The sequence below is a fragment of the Lontra canadensis genome, unplaced genomic scaffold, assembly GCF_010015895.1.
Source record: "Lontra canadensis isolate GAN:19392208 unplaced genomic scaffold, GSC_riverotter_1.0 scaffold140, whole genome shotgun sequence".
Classification (NCBI taxonomy): Eukaryota; Metazoa; Chordata; class Mammalia; order Carnivora; family Mustelidae; genus Lontra; species Lontra canadensis.
Genome location: NW_022631134.1, coordinates 458,844 through 473,021, shown reverse-complemented (window position 1 = coordinate 473,021; position 14,178 = coordinate 458,844). Strand labels below are relative to the sequence as shown.

The 14,178-nt window shown below is 35.1% G+C and overlaps 1 protein-coding gene across 11 annotated transcripts in view; it reads right to left on the bottom strand.

Annotated features, from left to right (window-relative positions):
* Window positions 1-14,178, bottom strand: part of METTL15 (methyltransferase like 15) — a 309,773-nt gene that overhangs the window by 151,133 nt on the left and 144,462 nt on the right. For 5 of the 11 annotated variants that reach the window (XR_004380948.1, XM_032843437.1, XM_032843438.1 and 2 more), the window contains exon 5: window positions 13,029-13,207. Coding sequence is in view for 8 of the 11 variants with exons in the window: in XM_032843437.1 (XP_032699328.1) it covers window positions 13,029-13,207 (179 nt within the window). In the remaining 3 variants the exon portion in view is untranslated. Of the gene's footprint in view, window positions 1-5,521; window positions 6,321-13,028; window positions 13,208-14,178 lie in introns of those variants that run through there. The other 6 variants (XR_004380946.1, XR_004380947.1, XM_032843436.1 and 3 more) reach the window with 3 other exon arrangements.

Sequence of the window (14,178 nt, the reverse complement as noted above, 5' to 3'; positions counted from 1 at the left end):
AACAGGAGTTAAGATGTAGGGAGATTGGAGTTGGCCAAGGAGTGGTGATAAAAATCTGGACCTTGGGTAGGGTAGAGGGAATGGTGCTGCAAGATTTCCAAGAAAAGAGGCAAGACAGTATTACATGGGAAGAGTTAAAGAGTAAAGAGTTAAAGAGTTAAAGTTACCTATGTTAATAAAGCGAAGAGAAAAGACATAGAATTGGGAACCACATGATAAGAGATAAAGTGGAAGCTGGTCAGGACTAGAGCTACTCAGACTCAGGTAAGTATAGAATGTATAAGAAATCAAGTTAGCTGGGAACCAAAAATAGTGAAAAGGAGTCTTATTAGTCACCAGTTGTGGTATGAGTCAGAAGCCAGATTTGCATGGTCAGCCAGCCAACTGGAAGCAATTGAATGGTATCCAGGTATTACCATATGCACAAGCCCAGGAAGTGAAAATGGCTTTGGTGGAGAAAATTACGAATTTGCTACATTACACATTTCGAGATTGGGGTGAAAAACAAGAAATTCAGGGAAATACCCTGCAGACCACTGGATATGTGGTTTGAACCAGGGCCATGTCTGTCTGTCTACCTGTCTATTTACTTATCAGATAACCTGCTAAAAGTGACACTCTAGAGAGAAGAGAAGACATTTCAGTGTAAGCCTTATATTTGGTGGGTTGGGTGGAGGACAGGATAGAGAGAATCTCAAAATAAGAAGATTAGCCTTGGACAGTAGTAGTTTGGTTGTCACTGGAGATTTGGGGAAACCATAAAGTTTTTCCTGCTCTGGTAGCGTATTAGAAGAATTGTTATACAACAGTCATACAACTCCTTCAACAAAATATTACTGAAAAAGACACAAATTACATGGCTCATTTTGTTTACATAGGTAGATGCATTATTTTAAAGGGAAAAAAACCTCCCCACTAGTCAGCCAAATTCAAGAACAGCTCTTCTTTAAAGCATTATTTAAATAATTACAGTCCTGAGGAGATATCTATTACATGATTGGAACCGTACTAAGTAGTTCTTTAAGCTTTGGTCTCTGTGCTATTACTATGTAAATCCAATGGCAACCATTTTAAATGGAACTAGTATAAAACTCTGCCAAATAAGGAAAAGCTAAGGATAACTATGGCACAAATTAAATCCTTTACTTTAGGAAGCCTGAATTCCAGGCAAAGAGAAAGAAAGATGGGCTGATGAGAAAGGAGGGAGGAAGAGAAACAACTGGCAAAAGAAGCAGAAAGTAAAACACATAGTAAAAGATTTTATAAGTAGAAGCCATGAGAAAGTAAAAACAACAAAGATCTGAGTAAGCAGAAACTAGTAATCCTAGAAAAAAGTTAGTCATAGAAACTAGACATAGAGAATAGCCAAACCAAAATAATGGTAATTTACTAGAACAGAGAGACAAAGATGTTTTCTGTTGAGGCTGCAACATGATAGTTTAGTTGCAAAATTGTGTGCTACTTTGTACACAAATTTGTACACAAACAAAGTGAACAACCACTTGAGTTTTCTTCCAGTCTTTCAGAACCCTCACTGTAGAGCTCAGATATCTTTCTTATTAACATGAATAGCTTTATAATAATTCCTTCTTATAATTATCACATACAGCTTATAACAACCCTTTATTACTTAAGTCTGCCTAAATGTGTCTTTGGTTTCTTTTGCATAGCAGATAGATGATCAGGTGGAAAAGAGGAAGGGAAAAAGGAAGCAGCAAGCGTTTAACCACCACCAATAAAGCAAGCAGGGTTCCTGAAGGGGATGTGTGTGTATGTAAAACCCACTGAAGACACATGCTCACTTTGTATACATTATGTATATACGTGTTTGTGTGTATAAAGTCAGCAGATGAAATAAATAGGAAGAACTGGAGATAACAAATGAGCACAAATATGAAATAACTACATATATTTACTATATTTAAAATAAATTAAAATTTAAAATAACTGATAGAGACTACAATGAAAGAATAGGAACAACAGTATTCTTAAAAAATAGAACTTGTAGGAATAACTACTTCCTACTTTAAAAATTCAACAAATAGGTTAAACAGCAGATTAGCTGTCTCTTTAAGGCAGCCTTAGTAAGCCAGAAAAGGATTTTACCGAGACTAATACGGAGAGACAAAGACACAGGAAATATGAGAGACATGGTGAGTAATAACTGCTGCTCAGGTGCTAAGAAAGTAGAGGAAATAAATATGGAAAGAAATAATGTCTGATATTTCAAGAAATGGAGAAATAGTAAAGAAGTTCATTCTGTTTCATTAATGACCAATAAAAACAAAATCACAACTGAGCACATCATAATTAAACATCAGTGATAGGAAAATCTTTAAAGGTAGCCAGAGAAAGAACAAAACTAACCATAAAATAATGACAATTAGACTATTCATCAACTGTAATAAATGTCAAGAGACAATGAAATATTACCCTCAAAGTACTGAGTGAAAATAATCATAAACCTGTTGACTCTATACTCAACTAATTATCATTCAAAAGCAAGGGCAAAATAAAGATATATTTAGACAAGGCATGAGAATGTATCACTCATAGATCTTCACTGAAAATATAAAAATATGTACTTGGGTAAGAATAAAACTGACAGAAAGGAGGGGAAATCATATGCTAAGGAAAAAAAAGTAAACATTTTGATATATACAAATAAACACTAACTATGAAGACCACCATCTAAATAGGGGAAATATTTTTTTTTTTAATTCTTAGAAGATGAAAACTTTGTCTTAATCCTTTTTGTAACTTCATTATGCCTACCACAAAGTTGGCTCACAATAAATACTTGTTGATTAAATGAATATGTAATGTATATATGAAACATGTCTCATTTCAATGGTAGGTCAAAGCCCATGCTTTATTAATGAGGAAACTGAAAATACAGAAGACTGACCCAGTACTGTATGACATACTGAACCTGATTTACCCTTTAGAGAAGAGGAAAGAAATTACAGTGTCAAGAAAATTATGACAGTTTCTCTTATATAGGTCTGACTCTACCTAACAATAAAAAATGCCTATTGCTGAAAACACCAGTTGGTTGGAGGACTATTAGCTGTCTCTGGTCTCATCCACTTTCTAAATATCACAAGAACTACAAAGAACTGGACATTGCTTTATTCATTTGAGAAATAGTAATTAAACATCTATTATAAGCCAAACGCTATATCAGATCTTGCGGATATAACAATGAAAAATATATATCTAATTCTTACTCTCAAAGAATTAGTAGTACAGTTGATAAGAAAGTCATTAATGCGTTACAAGAATGTAGGAAGTCAGCAAGTATTTCCTATTGCTTACTGTGTGCTATATGCAAATATAAAGGGAAATATATGTTCTCTGATTTATAATATGGTTGAAGAGATTCCAAGTAATTAAAAATATGTTTAGCAATATATAGTCACATTAAGACTAAATGGGTAAATAAATTACATGTTTGGGAAATGGAAAAACTGCTATACCCTTGGCCAAAATAAAAAGATGTGGAAAGACACAAAAAAGTTACATATATAAAAGATATAAGAAATTAATATAGATTACTTTTATTTTTAAATTCCTAGGGTTTTTTTTTTCCTGATATTCCAAAATTTTTCAACTTTGGCACAAAACAAAAGATAGAAGAAAAAAGAATTTGGAAGTATTTTTGTTAGTTTTCACTTATGATTAAAGCCTGGACATCAAAACTATTCTTTCATTCACTATTTCCACCCCCAGCCCCAGAAATATAATCTTTGATCTTTATCAACCTATTAACATTTGGGGTTCTCTTTCTTTGACATTCTTCTGGGATGATTTAAACATTTAAACTTTGAAAATGAAAGCAGATGCTTGTCTTCAAAAAAATTTAACGGCTGATGTCTGAAACCTCCTTTTAGGAAAAGCACTGCAGACTGTTGATCCTCTCAATACTTTAATAGTGAAGTAAAGACATGTTACTATACCTCCCTTTTAGACAAGATCTGATACATGTCAATCTCAAAAACAAGATGGCGTACAATTAATATAGAAGACTGCCTGATCTTAATTCTTAAATTGAAAGCTCTTGCAAATATCTAGTACCAAATTGTTAAGAGTTCTGAGTAACTAGTTATAGGAACAAATAATCTTTCTTCTTCTTTTTTAACCAATAAAGATAAGGACAAGATGGCCCAGCTATTTATACACATCTTTTCAAAATTAATACCAATGTGAACACTGCTACGTGCAGAACATACAATGCCAGCAGATCACTTTAATTTTCACAAGTACATGGAGCAATGAAGTAAAGGGATGCATTTCCCTTCTCTGGCTCCATAGAAGGAGTCTGAAATTCAGCTATAATCAGTAACACTTAGAGAACCTGATTATGCCGAACTATTGTTCTAAACACCTGACCCAACTCAAGGTCACAATTAGGGAGTAAATAGCAAGATAATGGGAAAGAATTCCAGGGATTTAGAATTCTAGTCCTGGAATTGGACCCTGAATTGCCTGTCTTCTACTCTCCTCAGCCCTATGATATCTTACCTGCTTCTTCATTTATTTATTCATTTGTTTTTTCACTTCTGCAGTTAATGCTTATCTACTGGGTAGAAGGGACTTTTCTATAAATAGCCATCACTTCTCCTAAAAGACTCAACCAAAGGTCTCCTTTCTGTAACTTCTACCTAATCCCTCCCCACAATAACTCAAACTCTCCTGCCACATCAAAATCAACTTCTCCCTTTTTAGGTTCTCCTACCTTTTTTGTTCATGACTCTATTATATGCAGCATTTATCACAGGGTAACAGAGTGAGCTGCTTTTATGACTGTCTCCCATATGAGTATGTGAGATCCTAGATGATTGAGTTGTCAGCATTCTCTATCAACAGTTCACACTGTACCTTAATCATAAGAAAAGGATCTAAGGTAGTGTCCTAAGTAAGGGCACAGGGTCTAGAGTAAGATTACTAGCTTCTAATTCCAGCTCCACTTGACAAGAGACAAGTTACTTAAGATTCTTTGTGCTTCAGTTTACCTATGTGTAAAATAGGAGTAAAAACAGTACTGACCTTACCGATTTTTTTTTTTTAAGATTTTATTTATTTATTTGACAGAGAGAGACACAGTGAAAGAGGAACACAAGCAGGGGGAGTGGGAGCTGGAGAAGCAGGTTTCTCACTGAGGAGGGAGCTGGATGTGGGGCTCGATCCCAGGACCCTGGGATCATGACCTGAGCCGAAGGCAGACGCTTTAATTACTGAGTCACCCAGGTGCCCAGGACCTTACGGATTATTGGTGAGGTTTGAGTTAATACATAAAAATAATTTAGGATAGTGCCTCGTATTTGCTCAGTATAAGCGTTAGCTGGCATTTATTGTTATCATCATTATCATCATCATCATTAAATAAGGGCTGGATCACAGTCACTTGGGATTAGAGCAATCCTTGCTCCCCACTTGATACTTCAAACTGAGAATTGCCAGAATTTTTTTAGAAGGAAGAGATTTTCAGGTTTTTCTTTTTTTTTTTTTTTTTTTTCCCCACATTTCATTCTTTTCTGAGTTGGGCTTCTTGTACAGAATGTCTCTTGGAAACATTACTTATTAAAATAAGAAATAAGTTTACTTACAAAATGTCATTTGATAATTTAGTTGGCATGAAGTTACCATACTAATGTACACAGTATATAACAGATTGGACTCAAGAGATTTAAACGACAGAATAAGTGCATTATCATAGGCAGTGACAATGACAACTATGACTCACTGGCAAGCCATCCAAATTTAACTATAGGTTTGACCATACCATTTTCCACCAGAGTGACAACTGAACTCTCTGACAACTTCATTTATTTCTTAATCATGGCAATATTAGTATTCAGAGTGCTTTTTGGGGAAGATGGAGGAAGCAACATGTAGGTTATTAAAACAATAAAGGGATGGCAAGCTAATCTCACTAACTTCATCAGGAAACAGTTCCACTAAAATTTGATGGCAATGACTATTTCTTAATGAATGCTGCACTTTATTTATTTTGTACTTTGTTTCTCTCCAGATTAACAAAAAATTTGCTGGAAAAGGATGATTTCAGATACAAACTGAGGCATAAGCTATTATTGGTTACTGTGGAAAGATAAACCTTATATGTACCAAGGCAACAAAAGAAAGATTTTTCTTTCTTTTCTAAAAGTCGCATAATCCCTAAGGGAAGAGCAGCTTGGGATGAAGCAATTAGCTTATCACAGATCACACTGTTTGGCTGTGGACAGGTAATCGTTGGTATAAGACCACAGTCATGGTTCTGATGAATGTACCTGCTTGCTCCCTGGATTACCCCAGGTCTGGATGGAGAGAAGAAGAAAAAGCTTACAGTTGGATTTGCACTTTAAAATTCACAGAGAATTTTCTTATATACCTCTCACTTATTGGTCATAGCAAGAATTAGTTATTCTTCTTTTCCAGGAAATAAGGATCAGAGAAGACAAATGACTTATTCAAGCTCACAGAACAAATAAATAGCAGAACCAAAGAACTTGAGAATGTTTGATCCTTGTCCTGGAGAATCTCAACTTATTCCTCAAGTTGTTTTAATTTATATTGAATACTTTGATGCTTGGGTCTCCCCCCTCTTCAGTGTTAAGGGCAGAGTACAATTGATTCTCAGTAATACCTAACAACTTATAATTTTTCCCCCTGAATTTTCATTTTTACTTTGGCTGGGAATGTACACATCTTTTTATTGATTTATTTGTTCAACAAGCATTCATTAAGCTCTGGCCATGTACCCAGTTCATGAGTCAGAATAAAGGTTACATAAAAGTTTCAGTCAGGGAATAATAAGTCTATATATTTAATCAACAAGAACCAAACATAGCTAAGAAACTTTCCCCCCACCCCATTCACATTAAAACATTGATATTGTAAGCCTTCTGTCACTTCTTGATTATCAGTGCATTGATTATCTATTTTGGGAATTTGAATCTAAATCCCAATGATCTGAAAAGTGATAAGCATACTTTGATTTTGGCATGAGCTGAAAACTGTGAGTGAATTTCAATATTAATTTAAGGAAAACATAGTAGGGTTATGAAAAAAGTAACAAATGATCACTATAATAAATATATATTTTTTTAAAGATTTTATTTATTTGTCAGAGAGAGAGAGCACAAGCAGGCAGAGTGGCAGGCAGAGGCAGAGAGAGAAGCAGGCTCCCCGCTGAGCAAGGAGCCCAATGTGGGACTTAATCCCAGGACTCTGGAATCATGACCTGAGCCAAAGGCAGCAGGTTAACCAACTAACCCACCCAGGCATCCCTCATAAATATTATCTACTTCCATTTCAAGATGAGAAAGAGAAGGCCTAGAACTATTTGAGTTTACATAGAAAGTAACCTGCAGAACCAGGACTTGAAGTAAAATCTCTTCATTAAACTAAATTTAAGTTAATAATTAAGTTTCCCTTGATGTATCCAGAGGATGGGAAGAGCAATGGAATATGTAATAAAATATGGGCAGCCTCTTGAGAAAATATTCAGAGGCAAGTCTAGAACCAATGCCATTTTTAAGACTACAACATTCAAATATACATTAATTCTAGACCACAGCCATTTTTTTTTTTTTACAAAATTACTTAAATCTTCTTTTTCCTGGAGAGCTTGAGAGATTTTAATATGTGTCATTTCCCATTATTAAAAACTCTTAATTAATAAAATATTTCATTAGTTTACTTTTTCTTCACAGCATCTCTAAAGATTAAGAGAAGAAAAATACCATTTCAGCCTAAAGATGAATATATTAAGGTACTGGGAAGGAATGTGCTTTTTCTAATTTACTTGAATACGTCAGTGTTAGTGTTATTAGAGCATTTGGTATGACCTCTAAGGCTGAACACCAATTTTTTAGTTATAGTGATGTTATTTCACTGAATACCAACTTTATAAAAGCAGAGCCTTCCTGATCGATGTAATTTTGTTTATTTTATATATTAACCTTAAAAAATTATTTACCAAATGCTTTCCAAGAGCCAAAATCATGCTAAGTGCTGGGAGCACAGTCATGACAGTGTCCTCACAGTGCTTATCATCTGGAGCAGGACTGTCCAATAAAAATATAATGTGATCCACATATATTACTTAAAATTTTCTACATCCTCCTTAAATAAGTAAAAAGAAAAGGGTATAGTTCATTTTAATACTGTATGAAACCCAATAATTTCTAAAATATGATCATTTCAACACAGAATGAACATATAAATTTCTGAGATACACTAAATTCTTTTTTCAAATTAAGGTGTGTATTTTACATATATATAAAACAATTCAATTAGGAGCAGCCACATTTCAAGAGTTCCATAGACACATGTGGCCACTGGCAACTGTACTAAATAGTATAGGTCTAGGGGAGAAGTTAAATATGAAGCAAATAATAGAAGTGAAAGTGCTATGACAGGGAAATGCAGTGCTATAGGAGCATGGAGAAGAGCATCTCAACTAATCTGTGTAGAGCTAGAAAAAACTTTCTGGAGGAAGTAACACTTCAACTATGCTCCAAAGGATGAGCTGGCATTAGCTACAGGAAAGGATAGGGGTTGAGCACTTTGGTGTTAATGTTAATAATACACAGGGCCTGTAAGTGAGAGTGACTATGGTGTGCTGGAAAGACGAGACTACAGAACTTTACTACAGTTAGAGCAGAGATTATTATGGAGAGCAAGAAAGATGAAAATGAAAAGAGAGGTACGAGCTTGTCCATGAAAAGCTTACAAACTATGTAAAGGAATTCAGATTTTATTCTAAGGAATTCATCCTTTCTAAAGACTTTAGGTCTCTCTATATATGGAACTAGCAGTTTCAGACTGAAATGTGCTCCTCTTCATGGAAATACAAGGGGCAGTAAGACAGATGGAGATGACAAGGCTAAAGCAAGATGGTCATTTATTAGTTTGGTTCCACATTAAATTAGTCCCCTCGGGTCATTTTCAAGTTTTAGATTTCATAAATCTAACTTTTTAGTTATAACCATATTAGAACATAAACTAGGCTTAACAAAATGTGATTTGTTATTTATGAATTATTTTTGGAGGGAACACTAGCATGTATTAGATATTAATATTAAAATTTCTGACTATATTTAGTTCTAAATAGTGTGTATGAATAGTGAAGTCCCACAGGTTGTTTAGGAGTTATAAATTACTAATTTGGTAATTCACCAAGTAATTCATGGTGATTGTAAGGGTCCTGTTCCAATCTGCAGCCTCAAGCCTGTCTTATGGTACTCATATGATATGGCAGAATACTGGAACTGTAGTTACTTGTACTAGCAAAAGGCACCACTAAAAGGTACTAAAGGCTTTAGGTTTTATAAATTACAACTTAATCACTTGAATTATTATGTAATTCTACTAAGTATACTGTGATTATAGGTGTAGTGGTCTCCCTCGTCCTAATGGATTACTAGCTTTTTGAAAGTAAAGTAAGTGATTTAGTATTTCCATCAATATAGCATTTTACTATGTATCAGGAACTGTGGGATATTTCTCAGAGTGCTTGATAATCTTGAATATACTTAGTATGATTTTATTAGAACCAGAAAAGATGTCCAAATATAGTCACAGCATACTACAGCCTGCCAAAATACATGTTTGTTAAATACAGATACTGCGTAGGAACTGTACCAGATTGAATAGTGTCCCCCAAAGTTTGTGTTTACTAGGAACCATGAACATAACTTTATTTGGAAATAGGGTCTTTGCAGATATCATCAAGTTGAGGAAATTCTATTAGGTTGGGCCCTAAATCTAGTATGACTGATGTCTTAATAATAACAGGAAAATCTGGACACAAAACCAGGTACCGGGAGAATCCCATGTGATAGTGGAGGCAGAGACTTAGCAATACCATATACAAGCCAAGGAACATCAAGGATTGCTGTTAGCTGCCATACACTAGGAATAGTCAAGCAGGCATTTTTCTCTAGAGCCCTGCTGATACCTTGACTTTGGACTTCTAGCTTCCAGAACTGTGAGAGAGTAAATTTCTCTTCTTTTAAGCCAACAAATGTGTGGTACTTTGTTACTGCAGCACTAGGAAACTAATATAGGAAACTAATACTGGGCCCTCTACTGCTTTCTACATGCCCTCTGTGAGTCGCTCTCTTAAGAGACTTCTATTTAAGGGACTTGACAAATTAATCCCTTTCTCTGTTCAACTGTCCAGGGTAGTATTTTACTCTGAGCATTCCTATATAGTCCTGCTCCCACCAAAAGAGCTATATATACACTTATAGCCCAGCCCAGAGCACTTACTTTTGCCATCAATTAATTTCATCAAATATTACACAAACAGGTGAAATATGAATGTAAAACGAAAGACATCTGCTCTTCCCATGAAAACTAATGTAGACACTTTGGAGACTCTGATAAAGGTGAATCATGTAAAAAAATTCAATCAAATTAGATGTACCTGAGGTAATTATGAAAGATTGAAAAATTATGAAAATCTAGAAAATATGTTCAGATTGATTTGTAAGTCTCTTTAAACTATAACTTCATTGTAATAAAAATAAAATCAGAGCTTATAGAAGGCATGCCATGGGGTGTGGTTTATGTAAGAATGGACTTTGTAGAACTGCAATTAAGACTCAAACATCTCGGGGAACCTGGGTGGCTCAGTGGGTTAAAGCCTCTGCCTTCAGCTCACGTCATGGTCTCAGGGTCCTGGGATCGAGCCCCACATGGGGCTCTCTGCTCAGCGGGGAGCCTGCGTCCTCCCTCTCTCTCTGCCTGCCTCTCTGCCTACTTGTGATCGCTCTCTCTCTCTCTCTGTTAAATAAATAAATAAAATATTAAAAAAAAAAGACTCAAACATCTCCATATATATATAAATAGGTATAGGTTCTATAATTCTCCACATGTACCAACTTTTTTATTACTCACAAAATCAAAACTTTGGACTACAGTAAATAAGAGGGTTTCCAGTATAAGTAGAAGAACTATGTTTACTATACTATGTTTTTATTCAGTCACTTACCAGTCAGTAAACTTTATGAACAGAAGCTCTGATCGGCTCTCCATTCTACTGCTAGTACTCAGTATAATGCCTGGTATATAGCAGCCTCTCCCAAAATAGTTTTTGAATAAAGGAGTGCAAGATGCAAACCCATTTTATTTCTGGTTTTTCCCTTTTCCACAGAATTATATCATAAATAAATTTGTATTGTTATGGGCTGATCTGAGCCATAAAAATGGACTTATTATGGGGAACTCAATCTTTTAATGGCATTTATTAAAGTCTACACATATATGAGTATTCTCATTTTTATGATATCATTTCTCATAGCCTTAATAAGTTTTTCACATCATACTCTTTCTGAAAATACTTAAACTGTTTCTATTTACGTCTTGATTTAATTTCTGTGTAATTCCACAGTGTCATTACCCCAAGTTTGCAGATTAGGACCCTGAGACAAAGAAGTTAACTTAATATCTTAAAGGTAAATTCCCAGTTATGCCTCAAATTCATGAGCTTCCAAATTCTAGATTAGTACTGGCTTTGCCATTAATTAGACTGTCTACCTTGGAGGAAACTACGGCCCTCAATGAGGCTGTTTCTTCAGTTATCAGATGAGGTTTTTTGACTGGAAGATCTCTAAGATGCCCTCAGCCCTAAGTCCTCATTTTCAGCAGCAGAAAATTCTGGATTTTCTCATATATAAACATATGGGAGACAGAGAACAACATATACAGCTAAAGAGTGACAGAAAGGCTAAAGTAAGGTAGTAATGGTTAGTGAGTACACTAACTAACTAAGGGATACAAGACAGAGGGTAAATTAATGCAGTCTGCTAGCCCAAACTCTTTTTGGGAAAAAATACCATGGAATATTTTATGATCATAAAAGCCACAAGAATTTTGCTCTTACTTGACAACAGGAATCTCAGTGTTAAGTTGGAAGGGTCCTGAGGTATGTATAAAGCTTAAAAAATTTAAATACTTGGTCAACTCTTTATATTTTATTATCCTAACTAAGTAAAATATAGGGTTATCAAATTATATCATAAAGCAATTGCTATACGATCTCTAAATCTTGATCTGAATAAATTTATAATCAAGTTTTATTCCTTAAACTATAGATAATATTAAGACAGAGGCAACCAATATTAGGTTCTTTTTAGAAGCTACACAATTATTCATTTTCTCTACCTCTTTAGCTACTTAAGTGACTTAACAGAAGCCATTGAAAAGAAATCCTAATACATTTGGTAAATAAAAATGATGTAGGGTTTCAGATGGCCCAACAAGATGAAGAATTTAGCACTGGAATTCTGTTAAATAACTGCAGGAGTTGTATTTTTGCCTTGGAAAACTTTCATCATGGAACACAGCTGTGAAACAACTTTGGCTTCAAACAGAAAGGCTATAATAAAGCGCCTCCTAGCTAGACTTAAGTTCAAGAGGTTTATGGTGGCAAACAGCAGAAAAGATGAAATGTTTCAATAAGACCCTCAGGCTGATTTAGTTAGCATTCACAAAATGGAATAACCTATACATCACATACCCTTTGTTAGCTGGTTGTTTAGAATAGATGTATGAGTCACTGGATTTTATTTTAGCAGTTGGGCAATGCAATTCTCCTTTTGCCCAAAATATTAAAATGCAGAAATGTGAAACTAAGAGAGGTAATGTCAGATCTTATATAGAATGCTTATCAACCACTGTGATGGATCAAGAAATTCTTCTGCACTTGTCATTCCATGTTTCACCTTGGTAGGCACAAATGATAAATTACCTCTCATAAAAAAGCAATCTATTGCTCAACTAATCAGCAACTACAGTATATTTTCTTAAATTGTGTGGAGGAGAGGTGTTGGAGGGGGGAAGCTTGCAAAACCAAAAGAAAGCTGGTATGGAAAAAAGGATACGCAATATTCAATCCTGCATGATTTTTAAGTACAAATGAATCCCTCTGGGAGTTTGGGGGATTAATATATATATTTTTTCTTTCTTTTTTTTTTTTTTTTCTCTCAGACACTGTTCAGAATTAATGAGGGTACCTGCAACGATGCTGGCAAGCTGCTGGGTTCTGGAGATGGGGTAGAGGCTGCGTGCCTGAACGATTGCTGAAGCGATTTTCTTGGCATGCTTCTCCTCCCCGTATGTTCTCAGGATGGATGCAAGTGCCTGTTGATCTAAAGCATTCACAACATCAGCTGCGGTGGGCATGTCAGGGTACCTACGCACAAGAAGAGCCAATTAGTTTGCTGACGTCAGTTTTCATTGACAAGAGGTGAAACTTCAGAGTATTGAAGTCAGACAAACACACACAGTCTAAGGGAGCATCTGAGGTTTTTAAAGTCAGAGACTGAAATCTTCAACAAATGAAACAGATTTTCCATTTCAAATACCCATCATAACAGCAATAGTGGATTGAGTGTGACATTCATCAAGTCAAGGGCAGCAGGAAATTAAAATATTTTACTAACCTTTAATTCACAAAGAAGTTATTATTACTAATGCAGATTTCCCCTAAACTAAAGTAAATGTTTGGATTTAGTTTGTTCAAAATTTAAATTACTGTCTGATACAGATACAAGACACTGACTGATATTTAAATGAGCCTACACCTCAGGAACTTAACTAATTCTAAGATTATAAATAACTAAGTACTTATATGGGAGCACAAATTGAACTTAAAAAGTCTATGCAAGGGGCACCTGGGTGGCTCAGTGGGTTAAAGCCTCTGCCTTTGGCTCAGGTCATGATCCCATGATCAAATAAATAAATAAAATCTTTAAAAAAAAAAAAGTCTATGCAAGAAGATACTCCCAGTCAATTTCCCTCACCTTCTATAATCTGAGAGCTGTTGGGGAAATTGGGATAGCAGAGACTAAACTATGCTATAAGATTCCAGTGATAAATGGCAACAGGTTAAGAAAGCCTCTTGCATCTACCTTCATTGCAGAGATATATCAGCCTCCAGGATCTGACTGGCCTTATTTTTTGGCTTGGACTCCCTTATCCCATAACACCACTGGAAAAGTATTGCACATATTTGCAATGACTGACTCTCCTTTTCTATGAATTCATGTGAATCTACTCCCCCTTTCTGAATGCCATATACTTTCTTCAGATCTGTTCATATCTTTGATTAGGTTATACAGTCTATGCTATGTACCTGGAAGCCATCCTGCTTTTTAAGATATA